The sequence below is a fragment of the Pseudopodoces humilis genome, chromosome 1 (genome assembly GCF_049639895.1).
Source record: "Pseudopodoces humilis isolate 2021_Gansu_Grassland_sample_001 chromosome 1, ASM4963989v1, whole genome shotgun sequence".
Taxonomy (NCBI): Eukaryota; Metazoa; Chordata; class Aves; order Passeriformes; family Paridae; genus Pseudopodoces; species Pseudopodoces humilis.
Window position 1 is genome coordinate 60,040,813 of NC_142200.1, and position 22,679 is coordinate 60,063,491.

The following is a 22,679-nucleotide window of genomic DNA, read 5'->3' on the forward strand; positions in this document are numbered from 1 at the left end:
TTCGCCCTCTTCCAGTAAAACTTCGGAAAACTTGCAGAATACGTAGATGCTCTGAGACCTTGCAGAGCTGTCTCAAAAAGATCACAGAAAGCTGCACTTTGCATTTGTCACATTTCCAGTATGTACCCGAGTGTAAGGAGGGAGATGGGGTATAACACCATTTAAAAGAAAATCCTTTACATCAACCTTTTCCAAGTCAAGACTGACTTGGTTTCAAAGAAAGCCTGACAAGCTCCGATTTTGTAAGACCCTGCAAAAATCTTGTGGCCTGTCAGTTTCATGAGCTGCAAACACTCACACGCAAAGATGTACATACAAGTGATGTTTTTTTTATAGTTTGAAATTGAAACTTGGCTTTTATCAGTTCACCTATGACTACCTTAAGAACTTGTGCTCTTTGATCTGTAAAAGGAACATCTTGTGCGCTAACTCACATTTGAAAAATCTTTGATATTTTTTCAAAGCTCAGTCTTCACTTGGAAACTATCAATAAATTTTGATAGCATAGTTGTGCTATTATGTACAAATTTTCACAACCTCATGTTTTGCTGAATAGAAAAATGATGTAAATCTTGCTATCTGCATAATGCAAAGTAGACATATCGTAGTTTGGTTGGAATTTCACACACCTTGAAGAGGCCTTGGTGTCCATGTGAGTGTCCCTTTATTTTGTGACTTGTGAAGGCTCATATTTTACTCAGAGTTAGCTTAAAGAAGCAAAGTGAATTATTTATTTGATTCCAGTAATATGATGCATATAATAAATAATGCCAATTATGTAGCATTTTATAAGCAGATCTTTTTCTTATTTCTTGATTTTTATTGAAAATGTCTCATTGCTTTGTCAATGAGGATTTTAAAGCAAGTCCTCCAGACTGCAGTTCATCTGTTTATTATATATATGAGAAAAATACCTGAGGAATGTTAAAAAATTTTCCTTTTCTAGTCCCTCTTAATATTTCAGAACTTCTCTGATGCAGAATTAGCCCATTCAATGGAATCATGTCACTTTACTAAGAATTGCTGTAGAGATAATGGGTTGCTTCTCTCACCTGTACGATTATGAACACTTTATGAAGAAGTAACTGTTGCTTTCATGTAGAAACTATTAACATCTTTCATTATTAATTCTCTTCTGTATGCAGTCAGTTTTATGGAAAAATTATTGTCAGTGTTATTGGGATGTTGCTGGTTCTTCACTAAGTTATTTGGTATTTGTTGAACTTTATGATACTGGCCCTGGATTTCTTATATTTTAGTTTATTTGTTGAGAGGTAAAATGTGAAGAAAATGGAGGAACTAAATAGTAAGATCCCCTGAGAAAATGCTTTTGAAGGTATTGGGATCCATCAGTGTGGGTCACTTCTTAAGCATCACCTCCTAAGGGCACAGGAGATGTCACTTCCAAAATGTCAGAAGTCAAGCACACGAGGTAGAAGGCTGGCTTGGCTGACCAGGGATCTTCTTTTGAAGCTAATGGAAAAAGGTGTATGCCAAATGGAAGTAGGGTCAGGTGACACATCAGTTGATGGAATCTTTTTGGATTTCAGTAAAGCTTTCAATACTGTCTCTCAGAGTATTCTCCTGGACAAAATGTCCAATACACAACTGGGTAAACACAGCATGTGCTGTGTGAGCAACTTTTTGGATTTCAGTAAAGCTTTCAATACTGTCTCTCAGAGTATTCTCCTGGACAAAATGTCCAATACACAACTGGGTAAACACAGCATGTGCTGTGTGAGCAACTAGCTCATGGGTCAGGCACAAAGGGTTACAGTGAATGGGGTGACATTAGACTGGGGACTTGTTGCTAGTGGGACACTGCAGGGCTTCATCCTTGACCCTGTGATTTTCACTATCTTCATTATTGACTTGGATGTGCAGCTGGAAGGGATACTAAACAAGTTTGCAAATGGTACAAAATTTGGAGGAGCTGTTATTTCCCTCAAGGGAGAAGAGGCCCTGTAAGAGAGACCTCGACAAGTCAGGGGACTGGGCAATCACCAACTGTGTGAAGTTTAACAAGGCAAAATGGTGGATTCTGCACTTGGTTGTATGAAAAGACTGGGGAATGAGATGCTGGAAAGCAGTGCTGTGGAAAGGGACCCGGCTGATGCCAAGTTGACTATGAGTCAGCAGTGCCCTGGCAGCCAGGAGGGCCAACCCTGTCCTGGGGGACATTAGGCACGGCGTGGCCAGCCGGGCAAGGGAGGGGATTGTCCTTCTCTGCTCTAAGCTGGGGCAGCCTCACCTCCAGTGCTGGGGGCAATTCTGTGTGACACAATATAACAAAGGTATTAATCCATCAGAAAGTGTCCAAAGGAGGGCAATGAAGATGAGGAAGGGCCTCAAGGGGAAGCCATGTGAGGAGGAGCTGAGGTCACTTGGTGTGTTCAGCCTGGAAAGGAGGAGGCTGTGAGGAGACCTCACTGCAGTCACAACTTCCTCATGAGGGGAAGAGGAGGGGCAGGCACTGATCTCTTCTCTGTGGTGCCCAGTGACAGGACCCAAGGGAATGACCTGAAGTTGTGTCAGGGCAGGTTTAGGCAGGATATCAGGAAAAGTTTCTTCACCCAGAGGATATTTGAGCCCTGGAACAGGCTCCCCACTCATTGGTCACAGCACCATCCTGCCAGAGTTCAAGAAGTGTTTGTATGCTGTTCTTGGGTACATGGTGTGATTCTTGGGCATGTTCAGTGCAGGGCCAGGAGCTGGACTTCAGTGGTCCCACTGTGTCCATTCCACTTTGTGATATTCTGTCGTTCTGTACTGCAGAATTATAATAAGTTCATACTTCATAACAAACTTAATTGGTTACGGAATTAAAGCATGCATGGCAGCATTCTGAAGAATAATCTGTTTGATTTATAGAGAAACACTTTATTGAATTTTGCAATGCTTTTGGACTGAAATTTGTGTTTAAGGCAATGAAACCACAATATATAGGTAGGTATTTCTTAATGCAGGCTATTTTTCTGGTGAATTTTGGCTATAGGTAGATTTAATTCACAGATAAACCCCACATTTTTTTCTTTAATGTTTTTAACAGAAGTTTATTCTCTTTAGATTGTTTGAATAATGTTAATGACTTAATATGAAAATAATTCTGTTTTATTAACGTGGTTTTGGGTTTTTTCCTAGAACTGAATTTCTACAAAAAATGTTGGTGGCACAGATCTGACCTATAGTAATACCTTGGAAGAGTATGAATATTTCAGCAAACTGCCTCTTCAGTGGTTCCTCATTAGCATCTGAAGTGCATGCTGCTGCTGTTAATGGAGATAAGAGTACCCTCCAAAAGCTAATAGCAGGTAAATGTTTTCATTGTAGATGCATTTGGATTACTTCAGAACTGAAGCTTTTTGGTTTTTGACTTACAGCTCTGAGCTTTAAGATATTTTTGATTTATTGATTATATGTGCTTCTAGAATAAATGTTGGCCTGAAAATATGACATATTTTTCTTACTTTTTATTACTTGTTCCCTTTGATTGGTACTTCTTTGTGAAGTAAAATAGAAAATTGGTAAGTTATAGAACCCCTTTCACAAAATTTGAAGTTCTGGAGAAGTGCTTTGTGCTGAAATACTTTGGCTGCAAACATTTATTTTTTTTAATTGCTTTTTGGGAAATTTGATAAACGTACTTTTACAGATAATTTATTACAGTTTCTGAAGTCTTGTCATTGTGTAGCATTTGTGAACAAAATGAGCCAGCCTTACTTGTTACTTTGATTCTCATAGACAGACTGGTAGTGTTTCTCAGGAGAAATTAAAGGTAGTGGGAAAGTCTAGTCCTATTGAATCTGAAATAAAAAAAAATAATTCCCGTCCATTAAAAAGCTCAGGATTTTGCTTTCCCTTGCTCTCCAGGAGTAATATTACATTCCAGGTTAAGAGTTTTCAAAAGCAGTATATATTCTGTGTTCCAAAAACAGTCTTGCATATATTTGGAAGGCTGCCACATGATAGGTGAAGACTTGGATTTTTCAGAGCTTCTGATTAAATGCAATTCCAGGTGATACTGAAGAAGTTCCGTATGCTCAGCATTTTTTGGAAAATCCTATTCCCAGAGCTTAGCAAGGGTTGAAGAACTGTGAAATAGTAAGAGGCACCATCTGTATTTATGCCACTTACTGTCAGTTTTAATGTGTGTGAAGAATTTAATGTTAATAGCATGACACCAGCAGTCAGGGTTCTTTATGTATCTTCTGCTGACCTATGTTGAAGGCAAGGTGAAGACCTGTGTGGATCTGTTGTCCAAGCTGTACAGAAAGCAGCAAGGGGCTCTTCTTTACGAGGTGTATCTAATTTTGTCAAAACATAACTAGAACTGACTTGTCTCCAACAGGAACACGTTTGAGGGAACGGATAGAAGGAGGGAACTTATAGAAGCTGCACTTGTTGAAACAGTTATTTTTTGTCAGACCTTCAACTTTATTTTGTCATATGATGGTTCAAACATATACTGTTTGCATTTAATGCTATCTGTTTGCTCTTTTTAAAAACATTTTATAAACAGCAGATGATACAGAGATACTTCTAGAAATCTGTGAGATTCAACTACAAAGTAGCTTTAAATACCTGGGTTTCTAAATCACCCTTTTGCCTGCATGTAGAGGTGGAAAAAGGTCTGGGCTTTCAAATCCTGAAGAAGCAATGAAGAGTTTTTGCTAACTTCAGTGTGTTTTTGTTAATCTCAGCCAAAAGACATATTTTTGAAAACGCTAAGGAAAAATTATTTCTTGTTGCTGGTACATTTTGTCAAATATACCACAAAACAGCCATTAGAATCAGTTAAGGAAATTGCTCTTCTTTTAATGATGATCATGCAGTAACAAGAGAAAGATGCTCTTTAACTTCTGCATGGGAGAGAAAACTGCACAATCCTTGTAGCATTTGCTGTACTAGCAAAATTGGCTTTTCTGCTTTGCCGTGTTTTTACAGGATATGACACAGACCTTATTTTTGCCAGAACTGGACCAAAAAGGAAAAAAAAAAACCAAAAAAACTTCACATATTGCCTAGCAGAAGAAGAATGCATTAGAGTAATATTTTTAGCTGTTTACCGGTAACTGTTGAAAGTATAACTTGATGCCAGAAGCAAACTGAGCGACCGGTGCTATTCACTGATTTTCTAATACAGCCAAGCTTTGCATATCTTGGATACATAGCTAGTGGTGGATGCAGCAATGAAAAGTCTTGATTTTCTCCTCCTTTCAGGGAGGACCTTTTAGCCCTAAATTCATTATTACTTTCCTCTCCATGCTTTTCTTCTTCAGTTATTAACATAGGAGGGGTATAGATGCTAGCCAAATGGTCTCTTAGAGCAGCCCCTCAAACCTCTTTGGTGATTTTTTCTTCTGCCATCTGTAGCTTGGGGAGCGTGTGTGGCTGTATACAAACATAGATGCTTTATTTGCATATAATTAGAGTATGGATGAATTTTAAAGGAATAAGTGTTTGAAGTAATACAGCGTGTTCTGGATGTTGTGTTCTTTTTGACACCCTGTGCCAGAAAGAGGCACAGACAGAATCAAAGGTAAGTAGAAAATTAATTTAGAGAAAGGGGGCTTTGGAACAAAGTGTCTCTGTATGTTAACTGCTGCTAGTGCTTAATCACAGGACTTTCTAAAAGGCCTGTGGATTAAATACCATGAGGTACATGTCATGTATTACCAGTGTTGTAACAGAAGTGTGCTCACTGTTTACCTTGCATGAGTTGTCCTGTACTGTGCCATGTTGTTTTAGAGTTGTATGTTCTTGGGCTTTGGGAAATGCTCACAGTATTTTCTTTCCTGTGTTTTTACACAACACTGAACATGTCTTTAATTAACAGTTCTTCAGCGTTAAAATCCATCTGTATGATTTTGATCCTAGGGAAAAAAGTGAGCAAAAGTTTATTTTGTATTTGGAGGATCATTTTCCATTTTATGCTTTGGGAAGAGGCATCTAATTTAATTTTAATTTAATTTAATTAAAGAACATCATAATGATTACAATAGTCATTTTACTGAAGTGTCTGTTCAGTCCAGCTCCTCATTCTAAATCCCTTATCATGCACTGCTTGCATCCTAATGCTTCTAAATCTCTGATGTGATGTTTCATTGTAAATTTTAACTAAACTATGGGTTACAAATATGCAGTTGTGTGCTATTGTTTGATCCTCCTCTCTTACTTCTCTCTTGCGTGTTGTACATTGTGGGTGGTAGAATAAATCTGAGGTGCTGCAGCAGGCAAGATTCTTGCAAGTGAGAAGAAATTATCTATCCTTTAACAATTAGGGAGAATTCACACCCTCCTGCTGCCCTTTCTCCTTTTCTGGTTTGAAAAAATGCATAGAGATGTTAAGAGTCTGATAGAACTGCTTGCATAGAGTGTGAGGAAGTGGTGAAGTACAGCTGTGAGAGTTAAATTTTGGACTTGGATTCTGTAGTGTTCATGATCTCTGTTGGCAATAAGCTTATGGAGTACATATTCTAGTGGGCTGAAGGCTTTGTTTCTAAAAGGGGATTAAAAAATTCCTTTATTAGGCAGGTATGTGAAGAGAATTTATTTTTGCCAGAGCACTTATTAGGTACGCTAATATGCGGACGTTTTGAAGGCTACCTGTGCTTTCTTGATTGCAGAAAATAGCAATTTGCTGCAGCTGTGAAGTTCACAAGGTCTGTGGCTAGTGACTTTCATCAGCTTAATCTCCTCTTAGCAGCTGATGGTGATATAGCAGCTCAGCCTGAGTGCAAAGACAGCCTTTTAGGGAAATGCTCTTTTAGCCATTCTAAGGGCCTTACAGAGCCCTGGTAAACAATAGGAGAAAACCTACTGCTACCTAAAGATAGTTTCTTTGCCTTAAAAAACAGTGCAGGAGCATCAGGCAAATTACTGGCATCTAATTTTGAAGCTCTTGCTCCTTTTTCCCTCAGACTGTATGCAGTCATGGAAACTCCTTGTCATCAGCTACATCACTTTTTGGGAACTGAAAATGAACATAGGTATCTGTTGCTATACTTAGTTATGTTGCGCGTGAGCTTTAGGCCATTTTTGCTTGTTGTTAGTCGCTAAGTCATATATATACATGTATATATGTGTATATATATATATATGTCTCCCCTAACATTCTGTAACAGAAAGAGAACTGGAATTTGAGAGAAAGGTACTGGTTTTGGACACTGCCAATTTAAGAACCAATGTTACCTGAGCATAAGCCCATGTGCTTGTGTCTTATTGGAAGAAATGAATGTTTATGTATCTCTTAATACATTTGAGTGTTCAAGTCCCATTGGCTTCAAGCAATTTAAGACACTGTTTAGGTTATGTTAGAACTTAGTAGTGAAATGTGGTTTAGTGATGTCTAAGTGACCACATTGAACTAATACTGGAAGAGCACATGACTGTACTTAGTTAATTAGAGAATCTGGCCTGTTGGTTTGGAACAGTGATATGTTAAATCATGCTTGGAACCACAATAAATGCAGCGGAGCCAGCTAAACAGCAGTGTGAAGTTTAGTGTTATAATGCAAAAAGGTGTTCAAAAGCCAGTCTGTTCCTGAGAAATCTAGATATAGGTCTGCAAGAAGTAGAAGACTTCTTGCAGGGTTTTTTGGGGGTTGTTTGTTTGTTGTTTTGGTTTTCAGTAAATTGCTAGTGGCATAAAAATTAGTTAGAAAACCAGTGGGTTGCCAAGGTGAAGTGGCAGTCGGAGAAGACAAGGCCACAGGCGAAGAATAAAAATAATTTTACTATATCTGTATCACAGAGGAGTTTGGAAACGTTCTTAAACTTTTTTTTTGTGGAGCAAAAAGATTTTTCTTAATGCAAATCACACTTTCAAGGCAAAAAAAAAATGTGTTACAGAATGAGTCATGTGACTGACATAGTATTCACTCTATAGTTTTAAAGGAACTAAAAATGTACTGAGTGAGTAAATGATTTCTCTGACTAGCAGTATCCTACTTGACAGTGTTTTTTTTAAGTGGCTTGATTGGTAGGGAATGAATTTTAATTCTTGATATTCCCCTTGATTCATATTTAATCCACGTGATTCTTCTTCTGGGTGAATTATAATTAAGAATAAAATTACTGGATATGTAGATAACTATAATATGCTGGGGGAGAGCAAAGACTTTGTGAAGAAGCAGCGTGCCTCTGCTGGAGTGCTTTTGAAGCATCAACAGTCATGCAGACAAAGGAATAATTAAAAAGCAAAACTAACTTGCCTGTAAAATTCAATGTTCCTTGGGTAATTGTAGACAAGGTTGCTCCACTGGAGATCTGGAGAATCTGGGCATGTGGGGTAGTTGATACCCATGAAGTTAAAGGTGCTTGTCTTTATGTGGTGACATCATGGAAATATGAAACTTTATAGTGAAACTGCTTTGTTTGGAGGGTTTTTTGGACTGTGAATAAGAATAAGAATGTTTTGACTTTTTTGAATAGGATCTCAGATTACTGCCTTACTAACCTTATCAATTTAATAAAGCTTGAGAAGTATTTCAGTAGTTTCCATATGGTAAGGCACCCTGAAGTAAATAACGGTATTGGTGTAATATTGACGTTTATGCTTTTAAAATAAACATTACTGTGAGTAGGCTTCAAATTTTGTTTTAGTTACAGTGTTTGCAGGTTTCAGGAGGTCTGTTTGGTTTCTGTGCTATTGTTGATATTTTTGAAACTACTCTGTGCAGCCGAGATCCATATTACTTTTTGAAAATTATTTGTAGTTATGCCACTGCAGAATATTACTGGTGGTAGGTATATTTATGGAACTAATGTTTTCTGAATATACTTTTTTTTTGTAAATATATTTTGAAATATTCTGTAACTGTCAGTAAAAGTAGGATAAAATGTAATAACTCTGAATTTATCACATGTTCCATTTTTTGTTCACATCAGATATATTTTAATGACATACCTGCTGTTCATATTATAATAAGATGACTTTTTATTAAAAAGTACTGCTTTTAGCTATATACTAATATACTTTACTGGTTTAAGTGGGTGCTTTGTTTTGGCTTTTAGGAAACTCTGAGCTGAAAGATAAAGAGGACCAGTTTGGAAGAACTCCACTTATGTACTGTGTGCTGGCTGACAGGCTGGACTGTGCAGAGGCATTGCTGAAGGCTGGAGCTGATGTTAACAGAGCTGATCGCAGCCGAAGAACTGCTCTCCATCTTGCTGCACAAAAGGTAATTACTTTATAAGTGCTTACAAAGTAAGGGTTTTCACCACAGCTGTGAGGTGGGCTGAACCTGGCTGGACACCAGACACCCACCAAAGCTGCTCTATCACTCCCCTCCTCAGCTGGACAGGGAGGAGAAAATATAACAAAAGGCTCATGGGCTGAGATAAGGGCAGGGAGAGATCCATCACTAGCTCCTGTCACAGGCAAAACAGAGTCAACTTAGAGAAATTAGTTTAATTTATTACCAGTCAAATCAGAGTAGCATAATGAGAAATAAATGCAAACCTTAAAATCATCTTCCCCACACCCTTCTTCCTTGGCTTAACTTAACTCCTGAATTCTATACCTTACCCTGCAGCCAGTGGTCAGTTCATTATTGTCTGGTTTTCCTTCTACAATCTCAGTCTATTGTACTGTCCAGTTATATTGTCCCACTGAAAAAGTGCTAAAGGAAGTATTCAGCAATAAAATAAAAGGTAATTGAAAGCGTAACTTCAGAGCTGCAAGAAATTTTGAGCGTGGTTAGGCCGGGGGGAAGTATCCACAGTCTCTCCACAGGACACTAAGCAGGCTGCTGATGGCAGGGGGGAAAAAAAGGGGGGGAGCGGCTTTGGCTGCTAACCAAGACATTTGAGTTCAAAAACTGTGGAAAAGACTCCACAGAGAAGAGTAGAATTTCAAACTGAAGGAAACAGTCTTTTTTTTACTATTTTAGTTTTTATAGTATGTTTAAAATTGTAACTGCTCAAAAATTAACACTTTTTTTGTCTGTGTTTGCTGTCTTTTGGTATCAGAGCGTCTGCCATGGTTTTCATAGCAAACCATTTCTTGTTATATATCTTGTTATATATCTTGTCACCTGTCACCTGTTCATAATTGTTCACATTTTTCTGATGTTTTAATACACCTGCAATTTTTTATTATTTTATTTTAAATAGGTTTACTTAAAGGTCGCTATTGTATGGTCATGGTATTCAGTAAGGAGCAGTTAAATAAAACAAAAACTTGGGAAGACTATAATAAGGTGATATTCTCCAGGTACATTTGCATGGGAGTCCATAGGGACTGTGTGGCATGTGGTAACACAGAATAACGCTTTATTTACCTTGCAGGGAAATAAAGTGTTGTAGGTTGTAGTTGATTTGAAATAGGCTAATTCATCTGCTTGGTTACATACCATTGCACTCTGATGAAGATAATTCAGTGATCATCATAACCTTGTTTCCGGGATTAATTTTGTATTTCTAAGGGACCAACCAGCTTACTATGCATGTTGTTGTTTCAAAGATAGGTGTTTAATAAAAGCAGCAATGTCAGAGACTTAAAAAATTGCTGTAACATACTTTACTTGCCTGGTATTCATACAGGCATTCTGATTTTATGATGTGATAGACACATGAACATTTTAACCATATTAAAAACTTAATTATAAAAACTATGTTTTCCCCAGATTATTAAAATACATTTTAGCATATTGAAACAATATAATGTCTTGTCTAAATCTTTGTCTGAATGTTCATATTGTGGATATTTATATTATAGCAATTAAAGGCAAGAGAGATTTTGCCTTGGTGTAATATCCATAAACTGAATGTGCTTTCTATTTCCTTTACACCTTGCTTCAATCCTGAAAGTGCAAATTTTAATATGAGATACTTGTACCACTTTAGATGTGTTTTCAGTTGACAGTGCAGATGAAAAGGAAGGTAAAACAACATGAGATAGACTGTAGCAGTAGATTTTATGTAGTCACACTCCTACTGTGTAATGTACTAGATAGATGTGATTCACCCCACAGCAAGAAGTGGTCAGGAAAGCAGTTGCCCTTGCAACTGCTTTTTATTTGCCTCTCTTAGCTGTCCTTTAAAATTCCCTTCTGTGTCTTCTGAACAGTTACGTGGTATTGATGCCAGCTTTTGAAATGAACATTTCATGTGTGTAAAATTTTGTCTGTAGTCTTTCCATATTAACATTTTAAGATCTACATCTCTGTCACTAGTGTCTCCTGAAAAATGCGTAAGATTAAAATTCAAAACAACTTAATGTTTCATGCAGTTTTGCATTCTGCTTATTTCTTGCTGATACTTTTGGTTTATGTTCTAACTTGTTTTCTCCAAAAATAAAATTTCTAAGTACAGTTGACTTTCAGATAGAAAAAGAAGCATGCTGTGAGATCGCCCATTTCCAAAGTTGTTTTGTCTGTTGGTTAATCATGAATATACATATTTACCAGGGCCACTGTATTTTATTTGTTGTGTTCAAGCTTGTGAGTCAGTAGCTGTCCTGTGCTTCATCAAAAACAGATTCATATGACTTTATGAATACCCATTAATTGGTAGTCACAAGTACAAGTTGCTTAAAAGGACAGTACTTGGAGATTCAGATTCATAAATTGTACTTTATGTGTTGCATCCTAATTTTCCTTTTCTTGGGAGAGAGAAGCTAAGGTTTACAGACCTTTACATTCAACCAGTGAAGAGGTAGGAAGAAAAGACACTTCTTTCTACACTGATGCTAACTAAAGCAGATGGAGCTAAAATGAAGTAAGGTTTCCTGAGTCAGAACCTTCCTCTCTAAATACCAGGATTATTTTTGCTGTTCTTTGCTGTATCTTTGAAGGACTTTTTGGGACACCTTGCTTATCAGATCACAGCAGACAGACATTCTGGGGGCTAGAGTTTGTTGCCAGAATATTTGAGACTCCTTGGGTCATCATTCTACAAGCTGTCTTTACGTGTCCCTTTGCGCTTGTTCCTCTGAAACAGTCTCGCAGCTGATTTGACAAAAAATTGTCTTTGCTGCCTTTCTTTGGGAATCACAGAACTGTCTCAGAGGCAAAGAGTTTGTGAGAAAATGCTCTTCTAATGCCAAACAGAAGCAATGATTTAGTCATCTTGGATTGAAGAGAGCTGAATGTCTTCATCCATGTGTTTGGATTCAAGATGGTGTCTCTCCCATTAGTAATCCTGGTTATCATAAAAACAGTTGGTTTTGTTGTCTTGAGATTTCACTGTAAGAGAGCTGCCAGTTCATGTCTTTCAGTCCTAGTAAAATTGCTTCTGGGTTTTTTAATCCCTATAATAGAACAAACATTCAGAAATGTGGCATTGACCTGAATTCAGTCATAAATCATCAGTATTAAGTAAAATGAATTAGGACTTCAGTGGCTTTTCTTCTCTAGGATGGATTTCTGGTTGGGTAGGACTTAAATGAACAACTGTAACACATCATGCCATCAACACTTGCATAGCTAGTTCCTGACTCAACCTGTGTGAGTTGCAAACCTGGCTGTACTGCGTAAGTGTGTGAATGCATACACATATGTACATAGCAGCTCTACATTATATTTTATTCTTAACATTCACCTCTCGGCAAGTTTTATGCCTCCGGCTATTGTCTTCAGAGCAGGAGACGGCCTTATGCTTCCATCATGCTTGTCATTGCTGTTACATAAGGAGTTCATTCTGTAAAAGCATTTCTTCCAGTCCTTCAAAATGCCAGCAATCACATGCACTGTTCAAAATGCAGTTTCTTATGTGTTGATAGTACAGAGTTCTTCTGAAATTATAGGTAAAGATTTCAGCACTATCCATATGGTCATATAAAGCATTATCTGATGTGGTAGTGTCACAATTGTTCCTTAATCCTTTTTCTGTTCCTAATGGTACCTCTAAGTCCTTTTGAAGTAGTTACTTCATTATTTGCAGTTGTGTAGTTGATCTCCTCCCCATATTCTGGTGCGCTCCAAGTGCCTTTGCTTTGTTTCACAAAGCAGTACCAAAATTTTTGCACTTGATATAAAAGCAGGTCATAGTCTCTACCAAAACTATTTCTGATAGCATACCTAGGCAGACTGGCCAGTGCTCTCACATGTTCTTTCTGTTCCAAGGGTTTCAACACAGGTAAGAAGTGAAGGTGATTTGATGATTTCAGTACCTCTGTCTAGTGCTGTTTTAATAACCAGGCTCTATCTACTAGTTAATGAGGAAACTTCTGTCTTGGAACTTAGCGTTGCTGTGTCATCCTGGTCTTGCCATGCTTCATTCAAATGGTTTTTGTTACTGGAGCATGTGTACAAAGCAGCAGTTAGGTGCAAAGCTGTCAGGTTCTCATCTGTTCTCATCTCAACAAAAGATTTTTATAATCTCTCTGCCTCACACTTCACTAGTGACATTCTGGACTATTTTCAAGAAGTAAGGCTTAGGATATTCCCTTATTATCCTTGTCACCTTTCTAAGGCTAAGCATTCCCACACCTTTCTTTTCAGAAAGTTCCCGAAATTAATAAGGCAAGAAATTTTGGCTGTGCTATTAGAAACGTTCATGCTTTTTGAAAAGCACCTGTGGTTAAATACAGATATGATAACCTTCAATGAGTGGGTGCTTCATGCTAATAATTGTGTTCTTAATGGTTAGTCTTCTGTTTAGTGATGGGCATCCTTTTAATAAGCAAGTACTACAGCTCTTAAGTTTTATACATCTGTTGGTCTGAAAAAGATTTTTAGCTTGAATAAAGAGATAGTTTAATTTTCTGTGTGCTTAAATGTAACAAGTATATCTTCTTTCAATGTAAAATGATATGGTACAATGCAATGTGAGATGATGGGCTGAGAAGAATCTCATGTAATTAAAAATCTACATTGCAGACATTTACATATAAGCTAGTCATATAGATAACTTAAAAGTAATGCACTTGAGGGTGCAGTCATTCACCCTAAAGTGAGATGAGTACTCTAGGGCACACTGACTAGCTGATTCTTTCTTTTGGGCATTTGTCTACTGGAGGTTTTTGTGTTGTCAGTGTTGTAATTGTGACAAATTAATCTCACCCAAGGCATAAATTTTTTTTAGCAACTCATTTTACAATTTTCCTTGACATGATATTTCATAGTATCTGTCTTTTTTTCATCAGCCTTATGATGAAGATTATTCAGTCTCTGTAGGCAGAAGGCCATGTAAATTAAGTTACTTGGTGTTTTTCCTTTCAGATTTTCTTTTGTTCCACTCCTTTGCTCTCTCTTTTCAAATGGACAGGTCTCACAAGCAATTTTGAAAGGGTGCATATCCCTTAAAAAAACAAGAAAAGGGGGAGGTCAAGTCATTAACTTCATAAAATTTAAATTAAAAGCTGTCAAACAAAAAAACCCTCAAAAATCCAAACCCACCAGAAAATGATACAAATTATTGCAGGAGTGCACCTGCAAAGATTGCCATGGGAGTTTCAGAGGGTGGTTGTGACTTCCTGAACACGGATGTAATTTACTGAAACTGAAACTGTGACTGATTGCAACAGAAGTAGAATCATTAGCATAATTTGCCAGTGATTTTGCACTGAGGAATTGTAGTACTACTATATGGGTACAGATTGTTTAAGTTTGTAGAACTTAGATTATTGTGAAATAAACATGCTGTGGAGATTTGAGTACTGGGATTACAGTTTAACAACAGGCATTCATTTTCAGTTGTAGGCATTTTGCATTTGTAGCAATTTTCCTCTAGTGTTAAATTGCAACTTTTTTAAACTACCCACGTGTGATACTTATGAATGAAAATGTTTCTGCGTACCCAAAATAGCTGTATATGTTTTGTCATTTATCTTTCATTAAGTAATTCCAGTTTAATTTGGGGGGGGGGGTGGGGGGGGTTGGGAAGCAGGCCTGCCTCTTTCAAAATTTCTCACAGGGAGTACTCACTAGCAGTCTGTTTACTTTGGGGAGTAACCTACCTGAATCTTTCTGAATACTTGAGGAACAGCCTTCTGTGTTCATAGGGATAGAAGAAAAAATTCAATATTTTTTGGTTGGTTTCTAATATTATGCACTTAAAATAATCTATCAGGATGCTTAAATGTCAGGAGGATATTAATTTTGTCTTCAGGAAAACGAATACACCCCCAGTGGGAAAATGTGACTTTAGAAGCGTTAAATATTGCGTAGCTTATATTATTTATTTGCTGACATGGTTGTTGATAAATAACAGTACTTCCAGGATCCAGTTAGGAATTCTGTGTAAAGTAAAAGGATATATTTTAATGGCCTTTGATTTTTCTTAAACTAGAAAAAATGGTTGTTCCTGTATACTCAGCAGTAACAGTAAAGGTGAAGTAAAAAAAGACAGCCTGTGGCAAGCATTAGACATGGTAGAAAATTAGAAACACAAGGTAGTCTTTAGTTCACTTATTTTATGAAAGTTTATTCCCGAGTCTTATCTAATGAGTACAGTTAGGTTAGTCCAAGAACTGCAAAAACAGAATGTTTTTTCCCTCTTTCTTGAGCAAACAAAAGGTGTTTGTATTAAAAACGCTTGAATTAACTTGCCTGAGAGCAAGTTTATACACTTTTCCCTCATTACCTTTTCCAAGATGTATTTCCTAGAGCTGTAGTCTCTCAGATCTTTCATAAGGCTTTATTTGATCTGTATAAAAGAGCACATGTGCTTCTAACTTTCTTTTCCAATCTATATAATGAAAATAAATGATCATGTCAGAGACAATGGCTGCCAGTTCCTGTTCTTTTTATCCTTAGGCCAATAACCTTTTATGATGCTCCCCCTTAAGTGAGAGCTCGTAATCAGTAATATTAATTCTATGCATGTAGGTTCATGAAATGTGGATGAGCTTTACATTCATTCTGTGACATTTTCATGTGAATGTACAGTTTGATTAAATGTGAGAAATTTGAACACACCAGGATGTGAAACCAGGAGTGTTTGCTGACCTGCCAGAAGAGGTGATTTTTTTGACATGTGGGACTGTAGTTTCCTCTGTGATTAATCAAGCCACAGACAATAACCATGATACAAATGTTTTCTTCACTTTCCCAAACAAGGAGTTCTCTCTAGTGAATGCAGCCTGAAGTTGCTGAAGGGTGGAAGGCAGAGTAGTTCCTTGTGTGATTTGTGTGCCTTATACTACAGAAGCTGCCCTAGATACCAAGGGGTTAGTACCATCCACAGCCTTCCCAACCCCTTTTCACAGCTGTAGCACTGCTCAACAGGCAATGAGTTGACAGAAAATTAATTCTACAAAAGAACAGTTAATTTTCTGCCTATTTAACACAAGGCCCCATGTTCCCAAATGCTTTTTGCTATTTGTTTTGATACTGCCATTGATCTCCGCTGCAAGCCCTTATTGAAATGGTTAAAAATAGCTACAGGAAAAATTCAAGAGGAGAATACTTGCTTTGTTACAGAGATCTAATTCCCAGTATACTCCCCAAGAAAGTTGTGCTGTCACTGCTGAGAATGAACAATAAAACAGAGACTTTGCAAGACTGGAATTTCCTAAATGGACATAATGAAAAATACTCTCAAAACCATAGGTAAGGATTTTAGCATCCTATTTGAATTCAGGAAGGACAGGAACCTTTCTGAAATTGGTGTTTTCCTGTGTGTGATAAATTGCAACTGTGACTCTCTTTCATGATCTTGTATGTCTCTCCTAATTCTGCTTTTGACTCTTCTTTAGATTTCATTAATACTTCCATTTGTCTCTGCTGTGTCTTGATTCAGAGTGAAATTTTGGGCACTACTTTGCAAGACTGATACGCGATTCTCATATATTCAGGCAGTGCATTTTCAGCTTGCAGACGCTGTCATGTCTTGTAACAAGGCAAGAACATGCACATTATTGTTTCCTCATTAAGTGTTAAGCTGCTATAATCATATGGTATCCAGCAATTGTCTGTCTCTACTGTCAAAATGTGGGTTAAAATCCAGCCAATTCTTTTCTCTGCAGAAGATAAAGCTGTGGAAATACTGTTCTACGTGTTAGGTTTCAGTTGCACAGCAGATACTAAGACATCTGAATCTGATTTCTCACTGGTTTTATTTTAGCATGAAACCATATTTTAAGACAAGGTTATGCAAAAATTTACATGCCAAAGTATTCTTTTGACTTGAAGTTTAAGATCAGAATTTTAGACTAAGCTGTAAGATCAAACTTGGTCTCTATATAGACTTTACTGATAAATATGATATGAATGTCTATAGTCAATGGAACTTGAGGAGTTGACTTTTAAATTATTTTAGTAACAGTTGGTTACTAAACTAACTTACTCTGGTAAAATATGTTGGAAGTGTGGCTACCTCCCTGACTATAGTTAGTTTCCAGCAGTCATTTTATACATCAAAGGAGTTACAGCATGGCTAACCAAAAAACATGGCATCTGTTACTGTCTGTGTTTAGGATTGGATGGTGAAAGAAAACAAATAAAGCTGGTTGAGACACTAAAATGAATTATTCTATAAATATCTGACAGATTTGCTCTATAGCCTGCTGTAGACAAAATGGTTCTACCTACTTCTGTTTGGAATAGCAAAATATTATTTTCCCCCCTTTAGAATAGAAGAAGTAAAAGCTGAAGGAGGATGGAGGATGTTTAAGAAGAGGGCTTGCAGTAGGAGCACGTGTGGAGTATTTTCCCCAATAGTCTACCCAATAGTAGAGTATATTTGCATGGAAAGGGATGGACTGAGTGTGTTCCCTTTGACATACATTTGAGGTGTTGGTCTCCAGTTGCCTGGGGCAGTTGTTGACTGGCAGCCATCATTTTAGCATCCACATTTTGAAGGATTTTGTTCTAATTGTGAGGTTGCAAACATAATCTAAACACAGAAGAAGGAATAAATACGTCTAAGGTTTTTGGGAAGATGCGTGGATTAGTTCTTGCTCTGTATAAGGGATGTTCAGTGTGATTCTCAAAGAGGCATGTCTGGGACACAACTTGAAAAATACAATAGTGTACCAATTCTGACTTGCAATAGTGGAAAATACTCTCACTTATCAAGAATAGTGATCATAAACCAAATACTATAAATAAGGCTTGCAGCAGAGAAGTCACAAGTAATAACAGGCAGACAACTTATTGGGCTAGTAAGTCTAAATCTTAAAGACATTTACAGATTTTGCTGATAAGATTATGTGTTAGGAACAGTATATTTTCTTCACTATTTGGCACCACTTAGTCCTCCAGTATGGCATTGTTGTGGGGTTTTTTTAAAATAAAAGCAAATTGGGAGAAGGTATATATTCCATTTCTCTTTAATCAAGATATGTTAAAAAGTAAAGGTTAAAAAGAATGAGTCTGCTAAATAAGAACAAACCATAGCAATGGCTATAACCTAGGATAAGTAGGAGGTTTATAATGTAAACAATAAAGGAGTTTTTGATCCTGTAAAACCCAAACAGCTTCCGAGACCCCTGTGGACTCACTGTCACCGGCATAGGCGTAGATGCCTTAACATGGGTGAGAGTTTGGAAAGAGTTTGCTCAGTCTTCCCTGGTGTGGAGGGTTGAGCCAGGCCAGTTGCACCTCTGTAGGTCTCCTTCACACAGGTGCTTCTGTGGGGCTCAGCATTAGGAATTCTGAACTGGTCTCATTTTGGAAAGGACAGAAGGCTACTAAAAATGTGTAAAATGGAAATAAAAATGTGTCTACTAAATGTTACTCTGTGGTATTTGAAAATGACAATATTCATCTTCTGTTTGCAGTGATTTATTATATTTGGAGCACGTTTTAGAGTAGAATAGTAATAATTATATTTTATTTGTAGAAATGTTATATACTGTTTCAAATTTTATTTATAGGTTTGCTTGAGTTTTGTGAGAGCCAACTTACCCAAATGTCCTGTAGACTCAAGTGTTCTTCAGGCAGTAGGAGTCACAAAGGATCCATTTGCCAAACTGCTTATTTAAATATCTCTATTTTGTGCTGTACTGCCCATAATTAAAGTGTTAAGTCATCCGTTAAATCATCTGTGTTAAAGTGTTAAATCATCTGTGTCTGGTTGAAACTATTAATAAAGTATTCATCCCCAAGAATATTTTGTACGCCTAAGAAGTTAAAACAATAAAATACTACATATTTTGATTTATTATTTTTTTAACTAAACAGATCTTTTCACAGTGTTTAGATTTCTTAAATTAATATTGTTGCACTTGCACATTGTTTCCTTTATCTGTGCAACCTGAATTTTTTGCAGGAACATTTTCCTCAGTTAAAGTAGAATAGCAGATATTCATGTTTTATGTCTTTAACTAAAACTTTAAGTTTAAATAAAGTTTTCATGTAATTTGCTTTAATAATATTTTTCTATTATTAAGTATATTCAGAAGCATAGGAATCCCTTGCTGGAAAGCATACATCCTTTTAGGGATCAGTTCATTATTTTTGTCAGGGCAGTATTAGTTGCTTTTTAACTGTTTAAATAACTTGCACGTTTTTACTTGCATTATGCTTTTGGTTGCCTCATGTTAACAATATTCCTGTGGTTGTGGTGTTTTATTTTGGGTTTTTTTTAATGCTGTCTTCTAACATTTGCTGTAGCAAAAGCCTCAGTTTAGGGATTGTGCCTCTGATCTCACTAGCTTGGGATAGTACCACCCTGAGAATAATAAATGTTTTCAGTTTGCCTCAGAGTGATGTGACTTGTGAGGTCCTGTATTACTAGATACCTCATATTGTCCTAGGAAAAAAAAAAATTTGAAGCAAATTTATAGTGATAAATTCAAATTATGCAATCCTGGTTTCTATCGCTCTGCTACAAAGAAAAAAAAAAAGTGTAAATATTAAATGGAATAACACCTGTAACATCTCTCTGCCATCTAGCACAGTATTGTGATTCCTTTTTCAGTGATGCAGATCCTTGCCTCAATGTTTCCCAGCTCAAGCTTGGTTTTCTGGGGTTAATTTTCGCAGTGTCTGTCTGGGCTTTCAAAGAGCCCTGTACAAAGGGAGTCAGTACAGCCTAGTGGAGAGCAGAGTCATGAGCATTTGCATCTCTGGAATGTTTTTATTGACAAACGGTAGTGTGCTATTGACATTCGTGTCCCTTGATGATACTTCTATCCTAGCTTATCTTTGCTGGTCAAATGCCTTAATTGTTCTGGCCTTTAATTCAGTCAAAGTTGGTGCAGGAGTGGAAGAGAAAAGAGAAGGAACAGGTCTAACAGAGCATCAAGCTTGAGCTGTGAAGCTGCTGGCAACGATCAACCTGTCATAATGTTATGATTTGTTCATTTTTATACCATTTATTAGCCTTTACTTGTTGTGCCATTTGGCCTCCAGGGCAGATAAAGTGCTGTCTAATTTGGTAGGTTTGCTTCTGTCAGAGTGGCCTCGACAGAGAAGGTGTTAGCTGTAGTGACAAATAATCAATAGCTGTCGTTGTCATGAGGAACGTGAGTAGCTGGGCCTTTCATCTGGAGGATTAGAGGTCTAATTGGATTGAGAATAGGGAGGGTGAGCTGTTGGGTAACCCTGTCAGCTATGTTAAGCTGTCAAATGTCAGCCTTCCTGAAAGGAAGAAGGAATGGTTAGCTTTCAGAAACAAGGAAGAAGACATATGAAAGCTTTTTAAAAAGTAGTAGATAGTAAAGTAGAATAGACTAACATATGCTTTAACCCTTTCTTGTTTAATTACTGATCTTTCTAGTTAATGAGGATGTGTGGTATGCACTCTCTCTTGCTCTCTCTCTGAGACAAGCAGAATTTGTGTGAAACAGATTTGGCAGCGTTATACCAGATCAGACTGGTTTTATGTCTTGAGAAAAAGCCAGTTAACTACTCAGATAGGGAATATAAATGCCAAAGATTATGACATGGGGGAAGAAAATATCCATCAATGAAAGGAATCACTTAATAGAAGCTGTAAGGAAATCAAGTATTTTATTTTCATATTTTGTTGTAAAGAAATGTCAGTCTTATAATACCAGTATATTTCTTGAGATGTAAGCAATTGTTTCAAGGTTGCTGTAAGTATTATGATCCAGTCCTACACGGACTCTAAAATCATCAGTTGAATTTTGTCTACATTTTCTTACTGTTGCTTTTGATCTTTGCTTTCTGCCTGTTTCGTGGAGAAAGATTCCTGTTGTTCTAAACAAGATAAATCCGATGAAAGACCCATTATGCTGGTAGAACAAATAATTTAATGTCTCAGATGTGCTAATGTTTACCTTACCAGAATAAATAATAGGACTACATTTTTATGAAGGATTTGGTTATAAAATTACTGAAATGGTGGTTTCTTTATTTGTCATCTTATTTTTCCATTTTCTTCAAAGTAAGTCTTAACTGTAACCATGCCAGTATTCCTCTTCTCTAAGTAACACATTTCTGGCGATCTGTAGTACTTGGCCATAGATATCTGTGTAATGGATCTGGAAATAGCAAGGTTTTTAGATGGTGGAATATAGCTCTTTATTTTGCATCAGCTAATTATTTTTTTATATTTTTCTTTTTTTATCTTTATTTTTTTTTAATGGACTTGTAGGTATTTCAAAACTCACAGATTTATTTTTTTATTTTTTTTTCTTATGTATTTGGTCATTTATTCTGAAGTAGTGGTTTTACTCTGTGTTTCAATTTGGCTTGATTCCCCTGCTGCTCCCCTCTCTTCTGCAGCACTTACTGATGGTCATGTGGACTTGGAACATCGTTTTTACAGGTAGTCTGCTGTAAATACTGGTAAACCCAACCTTAATCACAGGTTTATCTTCATAGATTAGTAGAATAGTGTAAGTATTCCAGAGGCAGAAATCTTAAACAGATTGTCTGTTATCACATTTCAGTGGCGTTATGTGTCAGAAATCATAGGGGTTTTATCCCTTTGAGATTAACTGCCGTGCTCTCAAAGACCCATCTTTGTGTGAGAGATTGGATTCATGTGTGTTGAATAATTTTTGGGTTTGCAGTTACTTATCTGACAGCTGCTGTACTTCTGTAATTTATTTTCTGATAATCCAGTTCTCCTGACTTATCTTTCTCTGCTTTGTTTCATTGCTTCCCCAACTCAGACTTCATGATCTTGATATTTATTTTTTGAGTCTGAATAATCTGGTTTAAGCACATTTAACCTTCTGGTGTGAGCTACAGGATGGACAGATGAAGAAGTGACATCATAGCCTACCTCTCACAGCTTGAAGTGTGTTGAAGGTTGCTGAGCTACAGGAGAAGTATTGTGCTGCCGTGCCCTGATTGGCTTCAGTATCCATAATATCCGTGAAGCTAACCCAGCATTTCTGTACTGTGTGGTTGTCTGCAGTGTAGACACACTGTGATAAAATGAGCTTTTTAATAAAATAAGCCCAGGCCTATTTATTATTATTTTTAAGTATATATTTAGCTTATTGAAAATCTATCCATTCCCCTGAAATTTTTTTTGCAAAGTTCCGTCTTTTGTTTTACTCATTGTGATAAAAAAGAGTGTCATAGTTTGGTATCTTAATTTCTAGAGTTTTACCTAACAGTTGGTATGAAAATCCTTACCCAGTATTTTTTCCCATACAGCTTCCTTGCCATGGCAGTGATCTGTGGTTTCCCTAGTTTTCCCTTTTTTCTCAAGGTCAAACATCACTATTGGTGATATTTTCTTTCTCTATTGCTCCAGCAATATTACAGCTATTTTCATTAGTCCAGTTTATTCATTTTCATTATACAAACCATTCTCTCCCATTTTCAAACTTGATGTAATTTTATTTCTCTGCATCTCTGTTCCACTTC

At 36.9% G+C, this 22,679-nt stretch overlaps 1 protein-coding gene across 5 annotated transcripts in view; it reads left to right on the forward strand.

The window, feature by feature from the left end:
- INVS (inversin) overlaps window positions 1-22,679 on the forward strand; it is an 85,261-nt gene that overhangs the window by 635 nt on the left and 61,947 nt on the right. For 2 of the 5 annotated variants that reach the window (XM_005517338.3, XM_088060036.1), the window contains exons 2-3: window positions 3,142-3,311; window positions 9,016-9,182. In XM_005517338.3, coding sequence (XP_005517395.2) covers window positions 3,206-3,311; window positions 9,016-9,182 — 273 coding nt within the window. In that variant the 5' untranslated portion in view covers window positions 3,142-3,205. Of the gene's footprint in view, window positions 1-3,141; window positions 3,312-6,879; window positions 6,990-8,639; window positions 8,745-9,015; window positions 9,183-16,367; window positions 16,497-22,679 lie in introns of those variants that run through there. The other 3 variants (XM_014255988.2, XM_088060047.1, XM_088060057.1) reach the window with 3 other exon arrangements.